General features: G+C 51.0%; 1 protein-coding gene across 1 annotated transcript; it reads right to left on the bottom strand.

Moving 5' to 3' along the window:
• Positions 1-10,074: 10,074 nt before the first annotated feature.
• Positions 10,075-19,364, bottom strand: CCDC177 (coiled-coil domain containing 177). Its single transcript, XM_043921128.1, has 2 exons — positions 19,071-19,364; positions 10,075-18,177 (listed from the first exon to the last, which is right to left on the bottom strand). The coding sequence occupies exon 2, from the start codon at positions 18,148-18,150 to the stop codon at positions 16,048-16,050; it is 2,103 nt and encodes a 700-aa protein (XP_043777063.1). The 5' UTR covers positions 18,151-18,177; positions 19,071-19,364; the 3' UTR covers positions 10,075-16,047.
• Positions 19,365-20,872: the final 1,508 nt, after the last annotated feature.

Genomic DNA, 20,872 nt, shown 5'->3' with positions numbered 1-20,872 from the left:
GTCTTGAGACAAAGCCAAGACAAAATGGGAGGATGGGGGATGGCCCCGTACCCCTGGGCATTCCGGGAGGAGCTCTGCACGCTGGTGCCGGGTTCCTACGGGTCAAGGTTGGTTCCACGGTGGACAAGCTCCACACTCCATACTCTCCTGCAGCTGCCCTGGGAGGCATGTTGGCTTGGCACCACAACCTGACCACAACTCTTCCCTCAGTGCCTGTTCCTCAGGATGAGCTGAAGCCCTTGGGATCTTCTGAGACTGCTTGAAGGAGGAAATCTGTTCTATGTGTAACTTTTCTTCTCCCTACTTTCCCTCCCTCCCAGTCCTCCTTTCTTTTATCTTCCTATTCTCCCTGCTTCCTCCATGCATTCACTCAAATCTAAGCAGATGCATGCCTGCAGCATCCTATCTACTGTCTCCTGTAGGTTCAGAAGCTTCAGAAACTGAATACTTCCCCTGAGTCGAGAGCCATGCTGAATTATTCATAGGTCAAATCTGTTGCAAATTTCAAAGTGATTTTTTTTTCAAGGTTGTGGTTGTAAGACTGTGGGTGAAAGGATTAATGAATATGCCTAACATTAAAGGAGGTCAGGAATGCCCTCAGAAATCAGGTAGTGCAGGGTCTCTGTCTCATAAGGTCCTAGGACAAGCATGCTGAAGAGAAATGTCCTGTGTAGTGATTCATAAAACCTTGGCCTTGGGTGGATAGAACTCTGGACTCCCAGAACTCTTCAATCAGTGGACTGGTGGATTAAACACACCAGAAGATAGTTGGGACTCACCCAACCTCTACACCTGTATAGAATCCATCTCCCCCTCAGCTGGAACCATTCAGGAGGGGATCAGGGTACCCAGAGTTTTCTGACAGAGATACTGGTTGGGGGCAGTGAGCTCCCCAGCTCTGAAAGTGTTTGAGTTGGCAATGATGAGCAACCATCAGGCATGCTGTTGGGGCTCCTGCTTTGGGTATTGTTGGACTAACTGTCTGTGGATGATTATTCAGAATTATCCTGTTGATCAGTTTGGGGGAAAAGATCATCCGTGTAACTGAGTGTCTTGAGAGTCTAGAATGCAGTTACTAGGAATAATTTGATCTCAAAGCAGCCTCTGATCATTGATTCTCTAAGACTCAAAAATGGTTGGCTTCATCTGATGTTCTTTCTTGGATTTACCTGACAACTGTTGCCAATCCCCTCTCTGCCTCCTATTCTTCATTCATTCCTCACAGTGCCTCCACCATTGGGCACCATTCTGCCAGAGACTCCCAGAGTCTCCTATAGCCTCCTTGACCTTCTAGGTGGCTTTACATAGAGGAACTGTGGCCTCATGGAAAGACAAACAGGTCTAGAGCTGGGTGGACCTAGATCAATATCTTGGCTTAACCTTTAGAGCTGTGTGACTTTGGGGAAATTACCTAACCTCTCTGACTTTCACTTTACGCTTCTGTAAAATTAGAATGGTAACACTTTTTATTTATATATAGAACTGTGAGGTTTAAATGAAATAATGTTGTTAATGTATTTAGTCTAGTGTATGGTGTATCCTTTCCCAAGTCCATTGTACTCTTTTGCCTCCTGCCCTTGACTATGGAACATGCATAGACCATTCTGTCCCCACTGTGACAGAGACTTCTAATTGTTCACTAGTGTCCATTCACTAGTGTCCATTCCCTCTTCTTCAAGTTTTAGCTTGAGATATGGCAGACTAGCCAGAGTCTATATTCTCTAGCCTCTCTTGCAGCCCAGAGTGATCATATGACTAAGTTACAGCCCGTGAGATGGAAGCAAAAGTGAGGTAGGCAGCTCCTACAGGAGGAAATTGTCTTTTGTGTTCTCTCTTTTCCTGAAATGTGAAAACTGTGCTGGTGAGTTGGCTTTGATTTTACACGTGAGGAAAATGCCCTAGGAGATGGCAGGGTAAGCTAGAAGGAGGCTGGGCCCTGGAGCATCTATCCAGTCTGGACCATCTGCCTGCCTATGGAATGTCATGCAAGAGAAAAACAAGCCTCCCCTCAGCCTTCTGCTCATCCCTCAGGCCTCAGCTTAGATCTCAGTTCTCTAGGAAGCTGTTTCTGCTGCTCCCAGGACCAGTTTCCACCCATGTCCTCACTGAAGCACACATCACAGTCTTATAAAGATCTACTGGCTTATTTGTAACCCTCACCCTAGCAGTGCTTTAAGGCAGGGACGGCAATCTCACCCGCCCTCTGTTCTCAGGATCTGAAATACAGTAGGCACTTAGTGAGCGTTGATTAGATCAGTGGTAGGCCATGCACGTGCAGACTGCCTTAGTTCTTTCCTAAAGGGATCGTAAACAGCCCCACTGCGTAATCCCAAACAAAAGCGGAAGAACCAATCCCCATTCCTGTCTTCCTCCAAACATACTCAGGGCTCTCTTCCACAGTCCAGTAGGCCAGTCCAGGCCCAGGAGAGTAGCTCTCCCCCAGTGGTTTGTTGACTATGGCCAGATGCAATCTAGCACTCAACCCAGTCCACGGGAGTACATTTCCACAAGAGCCCTGTTATCAGGAGAGCTCCACCCCAATGTGAGACCTGGGAGTGTTTTGATTCCGTGGCGGCTCAGACAATAAAGAACTCACCTGTAATGTAGGAGACCTGAAGTTCAATCCCTGGGTTGGGAAGATCTCCTGGAGAAGGGAATGGCTAACCGCTCTAGTATTCTTGCCTGGAGAATTCCATGGATAGAGGAGCCTGGTGAGCTACAGTCCATGGGGTCATAAAGAATTGGACATGACTGAGCAACCAACACTAACTAACTAACCCTCACTAGATTATCTTTGACTTGAAAGCCCGGGCAAAAAAATAGTCTTTTGGTAAAAACGGGGAAAATCCATACATCAAATTTAATTAGAAAAGATATGTAAGCTCTTTTGTATTTGTTTTCAATTTATATACATCAATGAGGTCTGTTTACAAACCCGGAGCAGGGCAGTCCTGGTGGATTTCTCCAGTCACTGCATGCACCATCCAATGGACCAAGGCCTTGGCAGCTGACTTTGAATGCAGAGGCTCTGGCCCCCCGCCAGCCTTTCCTTGAAGACAGTTCCCAAGAGCCCTGGCCTTGGCAGCAGTTAGACGCTGTTGCTTTTCATTAGAGCTTCCTTGTCTTCTGCCAGACCTTTCTTTGGGGTACTCTATGTCGATGGCAACTTTCATCGCGGCCTGCGAGTTCAAAAGATCACAGTTGGCCTGCCTCACCATTCATCAGCCTTGGCTCTGGGGATCAAGCACACAGCATCATCCAAACTTCCAAACAGGCAGTGTTGTGATCCCACAGCCCAGGAGGGTCAGAAATGGCATCAGCTTTCCTGAGAGCTTGGTGGGTCTAGTGAGCCCCATTCCAGGGCCTAAGAGGCTGACCTTACCCCATAGCAGGGGGGTGTATCATTTAGCCTAAAAAGAATGAGATTGGTGCTTTAGAGAAGAAGAGGAGTACCACTTCAGAGTGGGGCTTTTAGTCTCAGGCACGACCTTGACCACAAGAAGATTATGGTGGTTTAAGCGTTTCTGGTGTTTGAGCCAGGATCCCGCACATTTGTGGAGGGATACAAAGGGCTGAGCTTCCAAGGGCTCGGCCTCTCATGGGCCTTGCTCAGATATCCTCCCCAGTGGAGCAGTGTGACGAGGGTGGGAGAGGAGGCCACCCTCAAATGAGCCATCAAACTGAGTCCTCCAGGGCCACTAATCCCCTGGTACTAGTTCACATTAGCTAATGTCGATCCTAGGGCACTGTTTCAAAGTTCATGTTCACCTTACTTAAATGTGTTCAGGTGACAAGTCACGTGCAAGTCATGAATCTTTGTGGTCTTAAACTTCAAAATACTCAATACACTTTGGTTTTAAATGGCTACCATTTTTTACTACATTGTATTAACAATTTAGATATCCAGAAGCACCAAAGTCTTAAGAAAAACATCATGGGTGGAGGTTAGTTGGTTTGTTCAGTTGCTCAATCGTGTCTGACTCTTTGTGACCCCGTGGACTGCAGCACATCAGTCCTCTCCATCCCTCACCATCTTCCAGAGTTTGCCCAAGTTCATGTCCATTGAATCAGTGATGCCATCCAACCATCTCATCCTCTGTCACCCTGTTCTCCTTCTGCCTTCAATCTTTCCCAGCATCAGGGTCCTAAAATTAAGGCAGCTTATGCTTAATTTTTTCTGTGAATTGACAAGAGAACTGAACTTAGTTCAGCTTTGGGGGAGAAACTTGAAGAGCTTAGTTGAGGGTCCATGACCTCACTCTAAAGGACTGTTAGGATCTGTGATTTGGATTTGAATACAGACACCTCCAGCCAGCCTCTCTGTATCCCTTCTAGCAGTTTCTTCCTGAGAATGAGGCTAAGAGAAATAGTTCAGCTCATAGTTACCTCTGTTCCGACAGAGCCCAGCTTTTAGAAGCACCTACTTTAAAAAAAAAAAAATCAAACAATGAAATTAATCATCAAAGCTCTTTATTGAGCTCATGTTACCTGTCAAGCACTGTGCTATTCTCTCTTCATACTTTATCTCATGTGGTTCTCATGACCACCTGAGACATAGGTACCATTATTATGCCTGCTTTACAGATAAGGAAACTGAAGCTCAGAGAAATTATATAATTTGCTCAAGGTGATGCAAAGGCCAGATTGTCTGACTGTTCCGTTTTTTTACTTTTATTATTTATTCATTTTTGGCTGTGCTGGGTCTTCACTGCTGGGCGTGGGCTTTCTCGAGTCGTGGTAAGAGGGGGCTCCTCTTCACTGTGGCGCTTGGGCTTCCCCTGCAGTGGCTTCTCTTGCTGCAGAGCACTGGTGCTAGGTGCATGGGCTTCAGGAATTGCAGCATGGGCTTACTTACCCCGCGGCATGTGCGATCTTCCCGGACCAGGGATTGAACCTGTGTCCCCTGCATTATAAGGCGGATTCTTAACTACTGGACTACCAGGGAACACTGACTGTACAATTTTGACCACTACATAATTTTGCAAAAAGTTTGATTATTGGGACTTCCTTTGTGGTACGGTGGATAGGAATCCAGTTGACTTGGCCTCCCCAGGCCCCGGTCACTGGATTGACCACTTGCACTGGCCGACTTGGCCTCCCTGGGGAGGGGCCTGGGGAAGCAGCTGGTCTACCCAGCTGCCAGGCCTGCAGAGGCCAAGTAGGCCTGCCAATGCAAGGGACACGGGTTTGAGCCCTGGTCTGGGAAGAGCCTACCTGCCAAGGAGCAGCTAAGCCCATGTGCTACAACTACTGAAACCCAGTCTCTAGAGCCCAAGCTCTGCAACAAGAGAAGACTGTGCATCACAAAGAAAAGCAGCCCTCACTCATCACATCTAGAGAAAGCCCTCATGCAGCAATGAAGACCCAGTACAGCCATAAATAAATAAACAAAAGAAGGCACCCTTAATTAAAAAAAATTTTAAGGGCTGATTATTAATGAAATGGGCAGAAACCAGGTTCTTCCATTTCAGAAAAGGCTGTGTTTTATCACCCACCTCTGATGGTCCCAGAAAACTATTCCACAACCCTTGTGCTCATGGGTAGGGAAGGATCTAAATGGGAATTAGATAAAAGAAAACAACAAAATAGGTTGTCTGAATTTCTTTCTTGCCTGAGTCTGATTTTGCCAACTGTAAAGGTCCTTATCACCCTTCAAGTTTGAAACTCCCCAAATGGTGTATCTTTGGCTACAGCTTCTTCTACCAAGTATATGGATTTGGCAGAGCTGGCTTCATGGGGGTAGTTCTTGTGTACCACCCGGGGCCCTGTGCTTTGAAGGGGCCTGTGCTTTGCGGACTGCTCTGCTATAGCTGTCTGGAAATGGTTTATGATATTTGAATGAAAGGTTGTCCATTTTCAGTTTGCACTGGGCACTGCAAGTTTTGTCATTGGTCCTGTAGTTTAGGAGATAAAAATAAGGTACTGTGGGATTTCCCTGGCTGGTCCAGTGGCCAGGACTCAGTGCTTCCACTTCAGGGGGCTTGGGTTCAATCCCTGGTCAGGGAATCAAGATTCCACATGCCATGTGGTGAGGCCAGAAAAAAAAAACAAAGTACTATGACGCAGAATACAGGGAGCCGTGAACTACCCCAAAGTCAGAGCTGACACTCCTGTGGTACCCGCTTTCTGTGACCACAGAAAACCACCCAGAGGAGACAGCCACTCCTTGCCTTGCAGAGAGGGCTGATGTTGATGGCAGAGCAGGAATTCAGCACTCTTTCCGTCAGAACAGAGGTGGAGGGAGTCCTGATGCTAATGAAAACCTCAGGAGAATGGGGGCAGGTGGCTCAAGGTTCCCTGAGTTTGGGTTTGGTGCCCTGACTGGTGGCCAATGGTCTGATTTCAATGCCTCTGACCTAAACATATCTTCTGACTCCAGATTGGAGTTCAGAGCCTTTGGTACCACCTGTTTTGGAACCAAACTATCAAACCACCACACCATCGGAGAAGGCTCTGCTTAAACAGTTTGGGGAGGGGTGCAGTGTGGGCATGGTGGGGGAGGCACCTGGCTTCTCGCTAAAGGCTACCCAAGGTCTGGGGGTCCCGCCTCTGGTTTAGCCGTAAAGAAGCTAGTTTGAAAGGCAGAGTTGGGGAGGAGAATCAGCGCCATCTGGTTTGGTTCCTGTCTTTATCCTTGTTTCCAGCTCGCAGATAAACCTCAGCTTGCTCCTCCGGCTTTCTCCCTTGTCTAAGGCCCCCATATTTTTGACGACAAGCTCCGCAAAGCTTCGCTGTGGATGCTGGGTCTGGAGCCGCCGTCTCTGCTGTGCCTGGCATTCTGCCCCAAGGTTAATGTCGTTCAATATTAGGGAGGGGAAGTAGAGCTTTTGGTTCTGAGGCTCTGGCCACCGTGGGATCAGCTGGGGCGGGGGGTGATTTGGGCGGGTGGGGGAGACGACATCTGTGAGACACACCATCTGGACAGCACTTGAGATGGATAAAGAATTTCTACAGTCACAAAGCAATGGCAGCCCATTAAAAAACCCAGGTCCTTTCTTTGCCGGATTTCTCTCTTGTTGTTCCGCTGCAAAAGATCATTCAAGGAGAAAAGAGGTCCAAGCTGCCCTGGACTATTGGCTTCGGAGCTAACATTAGGGTTTATGAATTATCATTGCTGGGCATCTGGAGGCACGGGCTCGCCACTTCCTCAGAATCTGCGGAATGTTAACCCCAGACTGCAACACCGCTAAGGCAGATTTTAGCATCCCTGGCTGAGCGGTGCCGGCTCTCTGCCATCCTGCCCCCAGGGCAGTTCTCTGGCTGCTCCGAGCTGGCAGTCTCCTCGCGGCCCTGTGTTGTCATGGAGAAGGTTTTAGAAATACATCGCTGGATTGCAGACGTTTTTCTGCCACCTGGAAACGTGTAGGCTTCTAGAAAAGCGACAATGGAGGGAGAGAAAGGGCTCTTGGAGGGCGGAGCTGGCGCCGGGGGAGCCGGCTGCAGCAGAGAACCGGGAGTCTGCCCTGCTGTTTGCTGTTTGGTATTCTGGGCAGGCAGCAGTGTGCTGAGCATCTCGCTCCCTGCGGAACTCCTGGGAGCATGCAGTCAGCCACGAGGCTATAGCCTCTGCAGAAAAGTTTGCAGATTTTAAGGAAATGAACCGCCCTGCAGCCCAGTCTGATGGAGGGGAGACCAGAAGGATTCTCACTTAGAAATGCTGATGTAAATGTATGCTTCCTGCAGGAAGAAAAGCTGCCTTTGCCCATGCACACCCGCAAGCTGCCTTTCACCTGTCTGCACTGGCTCCTTAAGAGACATCTCTCTGCATGAGACCTGGATGTCCCAGCCATCTGGGCTTCCATCAGGAACTTCCACCCCCAGTTCCTGCAGGGCCTTCAGACAGCCCATTTAGGGCACAAGTCACCCCACTGTTTGCTGCTTTGTAGGTCAAAAAACAGTTGAATATCAGTAATTTCCTATTCAGCCATATTGATAGCTTCAGGGCAAGCTGGCTCTTTCATTGGAATTAGATGATAAGAGCATCAAAGAAAATCAGCACTAGATTTTTCTCTATCCTAATAAACATCATCAATTACCTTCTACATCATTCTAAACTCTAGTGCTCTGTGTACATTTCAAGCCTTCACCTTCTAAATACTGTTACCCACCATGCCCTCAAAGTTAAAAGTGTACTGTCTCTTTTCCTTGAGTTTTGTTTACTTTTCCTGCTACTTGAGGTAGAAACTAGATCTGTTCTGGGCCCATGCAGAGAAGGTGTATCTCAAAAGTACCTTCAAATGGATTCCAAGCATCTGTTAACTGGCTTAATCACTAACACAAGAAATTAGGTACATTCTTTTCTTAGAAGTTTTGGTGACTTTTGGAAAGCCCCTTAGAGACTGCTTGCCTACCCTTTCCTTTGTAAATCTGACAGGTCTAGACTATGAACAAGTTTGAATTGGGACTATAGCTACTCTCAGTACCTAAGGCACCTACTTTCTCCTTTCTCCTCCCTGGATCTTGCTTTGGCTGCCTTAAGATAGCTCCAGTGGTAGGCCTCTTACTCCTTGATTGAGGCATTGACTTATTTAGCTATGCTCAGATTCACAAGACATAGATCCCACCTGAATTTTTCTTCTCTTTTTTAAAATGTTTATTTATTTGGCTGTGCTAGTTCTTCATTGGGGAATGCAGATTTAGTTCCCTGACCAGGGACTGAACCTGCTCCCGCCCCCCCACATTAGAAGTACAGAGTCTTAGCTATCGGACCACCAGGGAGGTCCCTAACCTTGAATTGTGCTGTCTCTGGCTTCTTCTTAGTATTTCCCAACCTCTTTTTAAAATTTCCTCCCTTTTTTCTTCCACTCTCACTGCATCTTATCTTTTCTCGGACATAATGATGCTCTTACTTATTTTAATGGCCCTTCATAAATCAGCCCTTTCTTTTTCCAAAGAATCTCACTTTCCTCCCTCCCCGTTATTTATTTCCACTTATTTTACTGGCTACAGAAAGTGGGAGCCCAGGCAGAATTTTCCACCCACCCATGGCAACAGGAGACTAGGAAATGTAGGGCCAGAGCTTTTGACTGAGCCCAGATCAAACAATTAAACTGCTCCACTCCTATTATACTTTTTCTGCAAATCTCAAGAGGCAGAAAGGGCTGGTCTAGTAAGTGACATGTGTATCAGTTGAAGTTAAGCCCATTTAAACTGAATTCTCCAAACCGGATTCTGTCCAACTAGCTGTGTGACCTTGGGGAAGTGACTTAAACTCGCTGCCTCAATTTTCTTTTGTAAAATGGGAATAATAATGTACTTATCAGTTACAGCTTAAGTGAGGATTAAGTGATTAAAATAGTCAGCTGCCCAACGGAAGTGCTTAGCATGTTAGCAAATTGCTCCCTTTGGTTCTGCGTTTTTCTTACCCTGAGGGTTCTCTTCAAACAAGCAGATATTCCTAGGAGGCACCTTCTGCCTACTCTCAGGTCCACTGCAGTCTCCCTCTAGGATATCCAGGGGCAGAAGAAAGGTGACAATGCAGGGGAGCTCCCAGCAACTTGCCTCACTTGTGGCCCTCACTTCCTGATGCACAGTATGAGCCAGCCTGGGCCAGGCGGCCTGTTCAGCATCTCTGTGCATTGATGTACATCCAGAGTCGGATGTGGACGTGTACAGATCCAGTCCTTCAGCCAACCTCCATGCAGCTGTGTGCAGGGCCAGGGAGTAGGGAAGGAGACAGGAGCATTTTCTGAGCCTTCTCAGACAATGTCATTTGTCTGACATAATGCACGCCTACCTCTCTCCTTTCTGGTCCAATGCCGGTTCCCACAGCGTGTCCATCGGCGCTCTCCCAGGTTGGGCTTGTCCCAGACCTTCTTCTTCATGCTCGTGGGGCCATAGCAGAGCTGGCTGCACATCTCAGAATTCCTGCCAGGTACCACACCTTGCGGTACCAGAGCACCCCAGAAGAGTGGTTCCCCCACACCCTCTTCTACTTGGTTCTGCTAAAGATGCTATCAAAGCACTGGGTCCAACCAGGACAATACACCTTCCTTTACCCCAAGAAAGAGATGCAAATCTTAAAACAGTCTGTCATTTTAGTCATCAAGTCTTAAAATAAAATTTCAAAACTTATCATCATACATCAATTTTATTGCCAAACATTTGGTAAACATGGTAATCCCCCCAACCCTACACTACAACACGTTACTGGGGACCCATTTTTCCAAAGCCCCTTCCCCTGGAATGGTTGGGGGATTGACACACAGCAAGGGGTGCATACTACTGCCAAGGGCTGCCATCCAAGCCTGCGCTCCACCTTCCCACCAGGCTGAAGTTCAACCTACCGCATTCCTTCTTTCACTACCGTTCCAAGTTCGAAATAACAGAATCCACAAATTGAATGCTATCTGCCAGGGACCGTGCCGCTTTCCAAGCATTTGACACATTTAATAACTCCATACCAAGTAGGAATTTTTGTCCCCATTTTACAGACGACAGGAGGAGCCTGTGGAATAGTAGGCAATAGTTTGAATAAGTCAACAAAGCTTGTTCCTTTGCCAAATGCTTTGCTTCGAAGGTATGGTAGCCTCAAGGAACTGGACTTTTAGAAGATATCAGTCATTCTGTCAAGCTGAGATGTTCTGGATGTCAGTATTTTGGCATCCAAATTCCATTTCCCAGTCAGCTTCTCACAATAAGTAGGGGAAGAAGTGTAGTGACAACATGAACAGCCTTTGTCAGCCACAGGGCTCAATGATGGAATTGGGAACATGGACACCATGCTCACCAGCCAGAGACTGAAGAAGCCATGGAGCTGGAGGTAGGTGGAATCAGTGGACCCCCACCAAGGGGGCATCTCACTGTTCCCAGTGCTTAGCCTTCTCTGAAAGAATGAGATGACTACAGAACCCCTCCCTCTGCAAGAATGCTGAGGCTGGGATGGGGAGGAGGATGTGTGTGTGCATGCACGTGTATACTCCAACACAGGAGTAGAGATGAACCATCTGACAGCCCTGTGAACTGCACAAGTGTTTGACACAAAAACACACCATCAATACTGTACGGGTGGAGAGGAGAGAGGCATGAACACTTCAACATGGCTGCTAATTTAAAAATCACTTTGGGGGGAAGAAAACATTTCGGCGACTTCCCTGGTGGTCCAGGGGGTAAGACACCACACTCCCAATGCAGGGGACCTGGGTTTGATCCCTGATCATGGAACTAGATTCCATATGCCCCAGCAAAGACCTGGCAGAGCCAAATAAATAAATAAAAATATTTAAAAAAAAAATCACTTCGGACTAGTTTTTTTGCGCTCATGTGGGACATGATGGTGTTTGATGCATCAGGAAGTTAACAATACTGTAAACAGTGATTACCAGTGTTCCTCAGAAAGAAACCACCCTCCACTTCTACATCCTAACACCTGCTACTAACCATACCCTCTGTCCTAACCCTGACCTATGTAAAGCCAAAGCAGCACCAGGGAGAGTATAAGGGGCTAGGGGCACGTGGGGGTGCATAGGGCTGGGAGGAGGTGCGTGTGGAGAGCACCAGAGCTCCGTGGAACAGAGCAAGGACGTGAACAGACGTAGTGCTCTTGCGGAGAGTCATGCAGCCAAAGCACGTGATCAGGCATGACGCTGCAGTGCCGCATAAGATACCCCGGCCAATGTGTCACATCTAAGGCCTAAATAACATTTCTAGAACCGGGAGCTGTCTGCTGCATCTCTGAAAGCCCCTTCCCAGGCTGTGTCGAGAAATGCCAGATTTCCTTATGCTCCTCTGCCCAATGTTTCCCAGGGACCTGCAGGGTGGAGATGGGCAAGTCTCCATAGCAACCCGGGGGGTAATCTCAATCATCTAGAAGCTTTAAGAGGTGGAATATTCTGGTTCACTGAACGTTCCTAGCAATTTAGTATGAATCAAAAATCTCTTTTTGTTGGGACTTTAAAACTGGAAATGCTTCTGAAATGTTGAGTTTCTTATCTCAGCAAGAACAGTGGAATTATGGAGCTGGTACCCTGTTTTGGTGATCTGGGACTCTGCAGGGCCTGAGGCTTGGTTCTCTACATCGACGATCATTATTTACACTGCCTCTGTTAAAGGCAACACCAATAATGCCCTTGAAGGTAATTAATCTATTTGTACTGTAATCTAAAGTTGATTAAGTACATGACCTTATGAATTTGACCTGAATAGTCAGGGCTCCTCTAAGAGAAAGAGAACAACAAGGACTCGATGATGGTTGGCTGGAGGATGGCAAGTCCCCAGGAAACTCCAAAGGCTTGAAATTAGTGCTTGAAGGACTATCGGGTCTGCCTGTGGTTGGATACCAGGATGGGAAGGCAGTTAAGCCCAACAAGGAAATAAAGGTGTCTGCTCATCTCACAATATCATGTTCTCCAGGGTCAATATCAGAGAGACCTTGTCTTCTCAGCACTAAGAGCAATGCCTGGCCCACCTGGTAGTGGGCTTGATACTAATTTGACAGATGAAGGGAGGCCTCCATTCAATCCATTCTGTGCAAATGTCCTCTGGTTACCATTCTCTGACCACCACCCATCCGCTGTCTATCCCTCTCTCCATCTACTGTTTATGTGGTTATTACATAAGAGGTGCTAAACCACGGGTGGACTCAATGGTAAGTAAGATACAGCCCCTTATGAAGAGTCAATCACTCCTCTGTTTCAGTGGACTTTTTAAAGGAAGGGGGGTGTTAAGTGGTGGGCTTTGCAGAGTGGCCTTTGCGGAGTGCAGAGAGCACAAAGGGCAGTTTCATGTGCCTTCACTACCCTACAGACTGTGCCTTTGGAAAATCCTAATTACTGCTCCCACTAAAGACTCACAGTCTGTGTGCTTCTGAAAGGAAACTTCTGTCTTCCTGTCCAGATGTGGTGTAGGCACTGGTCATTGCTTGAGCAGGACAATGGGCTAGCTCCACTGATGATTCCATCTGAAATGGTTTTGCCCTGCTTGTTTCCTGGGTAACGAACCAAACTAAAGTTTTTTCCAACCCTTCCCATTCTTCCTCATTCCATTTCATGCTCTTTCTGCTCTGAGCAAGGGGATATTCCAAGAGGGCAAGTGGGAAGGTCTGGGGTCATGTCAAGTCTGTATTTTCCTGGATGGTAGGAACTTGCAGCATGGAAGACAAATTCAGGGCAGTTGATGACAGTGTTCACATCAGGAGAAGTAAGACTTTCTCTGTCCATCATCCCCACCATGCCCCACTCCTCCGATTTTCTCTTGCTGCATTTCAGAGTAAGAAACACTACTCCTCCCTACCACCAATTCAAAGAAAACACTATAAATAAAGGGCACGCACACACACACACAAAAGGATCCTGGAAATTGTTCCTCCTCAAAGAGTAACATGACTACTTAGCCTAGAATACACAGAAGCCCCCCTTCTCTAGAGGGTGATCAGGAGGTTGGAAACTTGGAAGAACCATTCTTTACTATTACTAGGTTTAGCCTCTGTTTTTGCTTGAATTATTATTATATGTATTATATGTATTTAAAGAATCCCAAAGTCTTGTTTCCTTTACACTGTGCTTTTCTCTAAGCGCAAATCTCTAATTTGGTGACATTCAGACCCGGACCTTCACATCATATGTGGCATTATAATCCGCAATGTGCTTTTCGAGAACATTTCTTTCTGCACCAGATCACAATGGCCACATTACACTCTAGGCATAGTGCAGTCACATAATCCTTGGTTGTAGTGACTGTACCTGCCGTTCCAAAGTCCTAGAACTGACAGCACCACTTTGATTCTGATTCATCCCCACAGTGTTTGTGTGAGGAGGGCAGAAGTCATGATCCCCACTTTATAGGTGGGGAAACCAAGGCACACAGAGGTGATCTACCCAAAGTCACTCAGGAAGTCAGAAAACAAACTGACTACAGAGCCAGGTAAGATCACCTTTCAGCGCCTTGTCCAAAAAAAAGAAAAAAAATCCAAACAGATTGTATCCTTCTCAAACGAACGCATATACCTTGGAAGGAAGTGGTTTTAGGTGGAACTTCCTAGTAAAGTCTCAGAGTCTCCTCTGTCAAATCAGGAACCACCAGTTAAGAACCAGTATCACATTAACATTTTAGTTAAATACCCTTGACTCACCGACAATGCTGATTATTATAGCTCACTGACAACCTGGTTACCGACATGAAAATTTGAGGAAAACTTCATCCATTCAAGAAATAAGCCTTGGCACAGCTCCTTTCCTGGTTTCACAGCATCTGATGTGTAACAGCCAAGCACTGCTTCCTTCTACGCAATACTCCTGTACCTGTTGGCATTTCACTGGGGTCGGGGGCGGGGTGGGGAGTCGCTAACAGAATGTGTGCATGTGTGTGACACCAGACACTTTAAGGACAATTCTGCCCAACAGAATATACATGAACTATGTCTAACACAATACTTCTCTACCCTGATTCTTCTTCTTTTTTGGTAACTTTTATTTCTTGATCCTGTTCATGTAAAAAGTAATATTTTACTCCCCACCTTCCTTGATGAAGGTAGGGTCCTTGGGTGGACATGCCTGGGGGCTGATTTCAGCTTCCTGGAAGAGAAGCACTTGAAGGGTGAAAGTTGCCGGAAGACAACTGAACGGGACTTTTTGGACCAGAAAGTGTCTTGCATGTATTTTCCCCCAGAGGCTAAATGACCACCTGTCCGTGACACATGGCCAGGAATCCATACCCCTGGAAATAAACTAGGCCAGCAGCAGTCCTCCTGCCTCCCAACTCCAGGTCAAGAAAGGCACAAAGAAGCCCAACAAATAATACTGAGGCGGTGCTTTGGATCTGGGAGGCCTTGAGGTACCAGGAGAAAGAAGAGTACTGATGGCCCCATCTGGACGATGGGGAGGTGAGGCACAGAGAGACTGACTATACTTTCAGTCCTAGGGGAGAGGGAACCAGGAATGTTGGGTAGGGGTGGGTCCTCTTTTTCCTCATTCCGGGAAGGAGAGGAAAGGAAGATACACTGTCAAACCATAGTGAGCATGACCCTCACGGCAAAGACGCAAATTCCAGCTCTTCTGCCCACACAGTAAAGTAAATGCCCTCAGATGATCCCTTCACATAGGGAACGTGACACCCCAAACTCTCTGGGGCCCACTCTTGGGACTGCATCCAGGGCTGGAGATTGAGGCAGAATCGGCCTGGGCAGGCACATAGGTAGCTCTGCTTCTTAAGGCATGGATGCTGTCTGCAAGGAGTGGGCCCCACACTGGGAGGTGGCCATCAGACACTACCTCCCCTGAAAATACCCTGCAAGAAAGCTCAGTGGGGTGGAACACTGCTGCCTAAGGAATCCACATCCCCGGGCTGGGGGCTTCCACTAAAGCTAAACAGCATCACCAAACCTGTGTCAACTAGGAACATAAGGAAGACGAAAATCCAAACTGATCATTACTGGCAGATGATTGTCTAACTAGAGAATCTAGGGGAAACAACAGAAAACCTAGCAGAACTAAGACCACAGTTTGCACAAGTGGCAGATTAAAAGTCTAGTATACAAAAGTCAATAGCTTTTCGGTCACTTGAGGGAGGTGTAATACCTTGGAAGAGCTGTGCTTTTCTGTGAGGCCTCCAAGTGTTGTGCAACTTGCCACATTTTAAAAGATGGAGGGGAGCCAAGGAGATGCCTCCTCTGCTGCAATCTGTGCAGACACCTCAGATACCAAGTTTGTGAAGATGCCTGGGGTGACTGCGGCAGGAGGGGGCAGTCACTTCTGCACTGTCTCCTTGCCCCCCCCCCCGCCCCCACTCTCGACCCAGCCCCCTTCTCCCAGCTCTTTTCCTTTCCAATTCAACAGACACATTGGCAACCGTGGCAAGGGCCAGGGTGGGAGCCAAGAAGGTGGGATGTGGTGGAAGGTTGTGCTCTGTCATTTCCAAACAAAGCCGATTTTTAAAAACAAAGGCGGCGGACTGACGGGTCTCATACATCAGTCCTCTCATCGCCTCACTGGTTAGGAGCCTGGCGAAGCCACGGTGCTCTGCCCCAACTGGCGATTCCCACGGTCCGGACAAAATGGCCAAAAGGGGCGCCACGGGGCTGAGCGTGGCAGTCTAGCCTGCGCACTGCGGCGGTCATTTACGGTCCAGGTTGGCGTGCAGCTGGGCCTCGCGCACCATGCGATCGAAGGAGCGCGTGTTGGTCTCCTGGCGCACCTTCTCGCGCACGTGGAAGGAGGCGCGGGCTGTGGAGCGAGCGCTCTCCAGCGCGCTGCGCCGCTCCCGAGATAGCTGCTCGCTGCGCTCCAGCTTGCGACCGATGGCTTGGAGCAGCTCCCGCCGGCGGCAGTCTTCGTCCCTCTCCACCTTCTCCTTGTTGGCGCGCTGGGCCCGCTCCTTCTCCATCCGGCTCTGGCCCACGCGCCGCGCCTTCTGCTGCACCGCCTCCTCGGCCGCCTGCGCCGCGTGCTGCAGCCGCCGCTCGCCTGCCCGGGCCAGCGCCTCCAGGTGTGCCTGATGCTCCCGCTCCTTGCGCTCCGCAGCCTCCTTGGCCCGCCGGCCCTGCAGCTCCTCCCGCCGGGCCCTTTCGCGCAGCTCCCGGGTGCGCTGCTCCACCAACTGCTCGTAGTTCTCCTGCGCGCGTCCCAGGCTGGCCTCCAGGGAGCTCCGCAGGCCCTCGCGCTCCTGGCGTTCCTGCCGGGCCCGACCTTTCAGCAACGCCTCGTGGCGCGCCCGCTCCGCCCTGCTAAGCTCCTGCTTCTCCCGCTGCAACTGGCCCTCCTGCTGCTGCTTGACCTGGGCCGCGCGCTTAGCGCGCTCCCTGCGGAGCTGCTCGGCCCGCTCGCGCACCTCCTGCAGGCCCTCCTCCCGCTGCTTCAGGTTCTGTTCCTGCTGCAGCTTGCGCTGCCGGTCCTCCCGGGCCGCGCGCTCCACTCGCTCCCGCCGCAGCAGTCCCTGGCGCTCGGCCAGCTCCCGCCGCCGCTCCTCGCTGCGCTCGCACTGCCGCTGCCGGCGCCGCGCCTCCTCGCGTTCCTCGCGACCTCGGCGGCCGCGCCGCTCCTCCACCTGCGCCGCCCAGGCCCGGCGGCCCTGCTCCAGGGCGCGCTGCTTCTCGCGCTCCTCGCGCTCCCGCCGCTGCTCGGCGCGGACGCGCTGCTGCTCCCACTGGCCGTGGGCCGCGGCGCGCTGCTCCAGCAGCAGGCGTTCCTCCTGGTGCCGCGCCAACATCAGCGCCGCGATCTTCCGGTCGCGCTCCGGCACCCCGCGCAGACCCCGCTCGGCGCGCACTTGGCGCACGATGCGCTCCACGTGCTGAGCTGTCTGGGGCGAGTGGCTCAGGTCGCCGAGGCTGAAGCTGCGGCCGGTGAGCGGAACCAGGGCCAGGGCGGATGGGCGGCCCAGGGGGTTAGGAGCCGAGGCCGCCGACCCCGCCGCGCAGCTGTTCCTGGCCGAGGCCCGTGGCGGCCAGTGCAGTTCCCGCAGGCTCTCTCCGCTGTAGGACGACGACGACGCGCCGGACTCGGAGCTGAGGGCGCCCTCCCGCCGGCGGGACAGCGAGTCCAGTGAGTGGCTCTTCCTACCTGCCCGCGACCCCGCCGGAGGGGGTTGGGGCCGGGCCGGGGACGGGCTGGAGGAGGCCTTTCGAGCGGCGCGCGGGGCGGGCGAGGCCGGGAGGCTCGCGCTGCTGCAGCTGCTGCTGCTGCCCGCGCTGGGGGCCGAGGCCGCGGCGGCCGCCGGGCCCAACGGCGTGAAGAGGCGCCGCTTCTCCTCGCGCACGATGCGCTCGCGCTCCGCCCGGCACTGCTGCAGCTTGGCGCGCCGCTCCGCCTCGTATGCCTCGTACAGGCCAGTGGCCACTCGCATCGAGCGGCCGGGGGCCTCGCGCACCAGGTCCGCCAGGGCCCGGGGCAGCAGCTCCACAGGCTTAACAGCGCAGCGGGCGCAGGCCTCTAGCGAGCGGGGGCTGGTCAGCACGTACCGGCTGCCCTCGGCCTCCGGACAGTCGAAGTTGAAGAGGTCGAGGTGCAACAGCGGGGACTGCTCCCGCTGCCCGCCTTCGGCCGCGGACGGGACTTCAGCCTTGCGGGGCGCCACGGCGGAGGCCGAGGCCGAGGCCGAAGACGCCGTGGGCTGCTGGGCGCCCTGGGAGTTAGGGGGCACGGACGCGGCGGCTTCGTCCCCTTCTGAGCCTCCGGGCTCGGCTCCCAGCTTCTCCTCTTCAGGCACGGGATCCACCATGGCTGAGCCTGTGCCTTTGTGGAGTCACTGAGGATAACAAGGGAGGGACATCGAGGAATACATTTAAAAGCAGTCCACCCCCCCAACCCCCCCCCCCATTCCTGTTCATCCCCTCACCCAACTTAATCCGCTCTGGGATTAGGCTCAGAGGCCCGGTGGAATGTAAACCATAATACCGATGCCCTGAAAACCCAAGCGGGCGGGAGGGTGCACAGAGCCTCTGTCTCCCTCAGCGCCGGAGTGCGGGGCGGAGGCCTGTGGCCAAGCCCCCCCCCCCCCCCCCCCCCGGCCCCGGGCGTCTTGCCCGCTAGATGCATCTCTTCCCTGTTGCAGGTTAAAATGTAAAGATCGAGGTGCGGGCGGCAGCCGACCCGAGAGGCTCTGGAGGATTCCCGAGAGGATTAGCGTATTCATTTGTCGCTTAGGCGGGCGACCGGGGAGGCAGCTTTGCAGGAACAAAAAAGGAGGTCTGTGCATCCTCACAGTGCACTGCTGTGAAGACCCCATTTGCCCAGGGAAGAAGTTTATAGTTGATTTCCCTTTTGCCAAAGGAGACCCAAGCGTAGGGCTCAGAGGTGACGGCAGAGAGGAGAGAAGTGACTCTGCCCGAAAAAGACCTCCCCGGGAGGGCTGATCGATCCTTGCTCCTGCCTCTTGGGCAGGGCTTGCAAGGAGCTGTGCCCGCCTTCCCCGCGTCCCCACCACCGGGTGTTCACCGGGGGTGGTGAAGGAGCCTGGGTCTTCCCAGATGCACCCGATTCTCTCTTAAAGCCGTGCTAAAAGCGCCATCCACCCCAGTCTAGGCTCGGACACCTGTCCCCAGACGTCCTCCGAGTGCCCCCACCGTATCCCAGCGAGGTTGGGCTCCTGGAGCTCAGCGAGCCCGTCCGCTTCCCTGGTGCCCGGGCCGGCTCGCTTACCCCACGTCCCGGGCTCGGCCCCGCGCCGAGGCTTTTGTTCGCAGCTCGCCGCTTTCCTTGCGCCTCTTCAGTCCTTTCGCCGGCGGGGTCGGATTACTGCCGGCCGCAGCCGCGATAGGAGCCCCAGCTGCCGCCGCCGCCGCCACCGCCGCCAGCGTCTCTCCATGGGACCGCGCACACCCCAGACGCTCCCTACCCTCAGGAGGGGGAGTGCGACAAGGTCTCCCTAAAATAACGCAGCTCTGCTCCCTTCCCTCACGCTGATTCTTAAAAAAGGAAGCAAGCCGGGTTCCATCGCTGCTGCATCCACCGCCGCCTCTCCAATCGTAAAGGGACCGCAGGTCTTTTGACGTCCCCCGGCGCCTCCTGGTGGACGCTCAAGGGTGTTGATTTGCTTGCTTAGCAAAGAGAAGTTGGGGGGGGGGAATGAATATTAATGATACATTATACATACATATATAATATATATATAATATTTTTACAAGAAACCCTATTCTATCAGCACCTTAGCTAGGCAGAATGAAGGACTTGCTCAGATTTTTTCTCAGCCTGAGAAGCAAACAATCATGATGGCAAATAATTTGGTAGAACTATGGCTCCTGATCTGAACCATGACTATTTTTTTAAAGAAAAATCAAGGACATTCAAATAGGTTTGAGGCAGGCAGAAGATGTGTCTAGGGTTTAGTGCAACATTTTAGCACTTCCTGGTTCCAGACAATACAGATTAAAACCAGTCAGTGCCAGTAAGTGAGTGCTATTTAGAGACACCTCTTCACCACCTCTTATCCAGTTAGTGCGACAATGGCCACAGCAGACAGATGGAAGGTGTACTTAAGGGCAAGGTTTGGAGGGTGGGGGGGACATAACATTTAGGGAGCACAGTGAACTCTGTCGTTAATAACCTTGACGTTTCGGACAAGCAGTGAGGAGCAAGTGAAAGGCTTAGAGCAGGGAAATGACATGGTTTGGTTTATATTAATACTTTGGGAACATAGCTCTAGCAAGGATGGGGTGAAGGCTTTGGGGGGCAAAAGGGAGGCAGAAAACCAAGTTACCTGGACACTACAATCACCCAAGACAGGAAGGACTGGACCTGAGGAGAAACAACAGTAGGAGGCCTGGGCCTGGTGGGAGGTAGGGGTGTACAGATTCCTGAAATAGACAGTAAGAGAAGCAATACTCAAAGGGAACTTGGCTTTGGGGTGTGAGGAGCAGTGGAGGGGCAGGGATGACTTCCTGGAGTGACAAGCTGTCTGGGTGTACCACAAACCTAGAGCGTGGGTCCTAGAGGGAGGATTAGGTGGTGTGAAGGGCCAAGGAAGCATGTGTTCCTTTTAGGACCACCTGAGTTTGAGGTGGAGCCATTCAGCTGGGAAGGTGAGTGGTAAGGTGGCTAGTAAGTTGTGTCACAGGTCTGGACTGAAGCTAGAGTTTATCGCAGTTTTTCCAGTAGTTGTGTATGGATGCAAGAGTTGGACCATAAAGAAAGCTGAGCACTGAAAAATTGATGCTTTTGAACTGTGGTGTTGGAGAAGACTCTTGAGAGTCCCATGGACTGCAAGGAGATCCAACCAGTCAATCCTAAAGGAGATCAGTCTTGAATATTCTTTGGAAGAACTGATGCTCAAGGTGAAGCTCCAGTACTTTGGCCACCTGATTCAAACAACTGATTCACTGGAAAAAACCCTGATGCTGGAAAAGATTGCAGGAAGGAGGAGAAGGGGACGACAGAGGATGAGATGGTTAGATGGCATCACCGGCTTGATGAACGTGAGTTTGAGCAAGCTCCAAGAGGTGGTG

This window comes from Cervus elaphus, chromosome 12 (genome assembly GCF_910594005.1).
Source record: "Cervus elaphus chromosome 12, mCerEla1.1, whole genome shotgun sequence".
NCBI lineage: Eukaryota > Metazoa > Chordata > Mammalia > Artiodactyla > Cervidae > Cervus > Cervus elaphus.
This window is presented reverse-complemented; position numbering and strand designations above follow the sequence as displayed.

Excerpts from the sequence above, each read along its gene's own strand:
- CCDC177 (XM_043921128.1), bottom strand. The coding sequence starts at position 18,150 with ATGGTGGATCCCGTGCCTGAAGAGGAGAAGCTGGGAGCCGAGCCCGGA.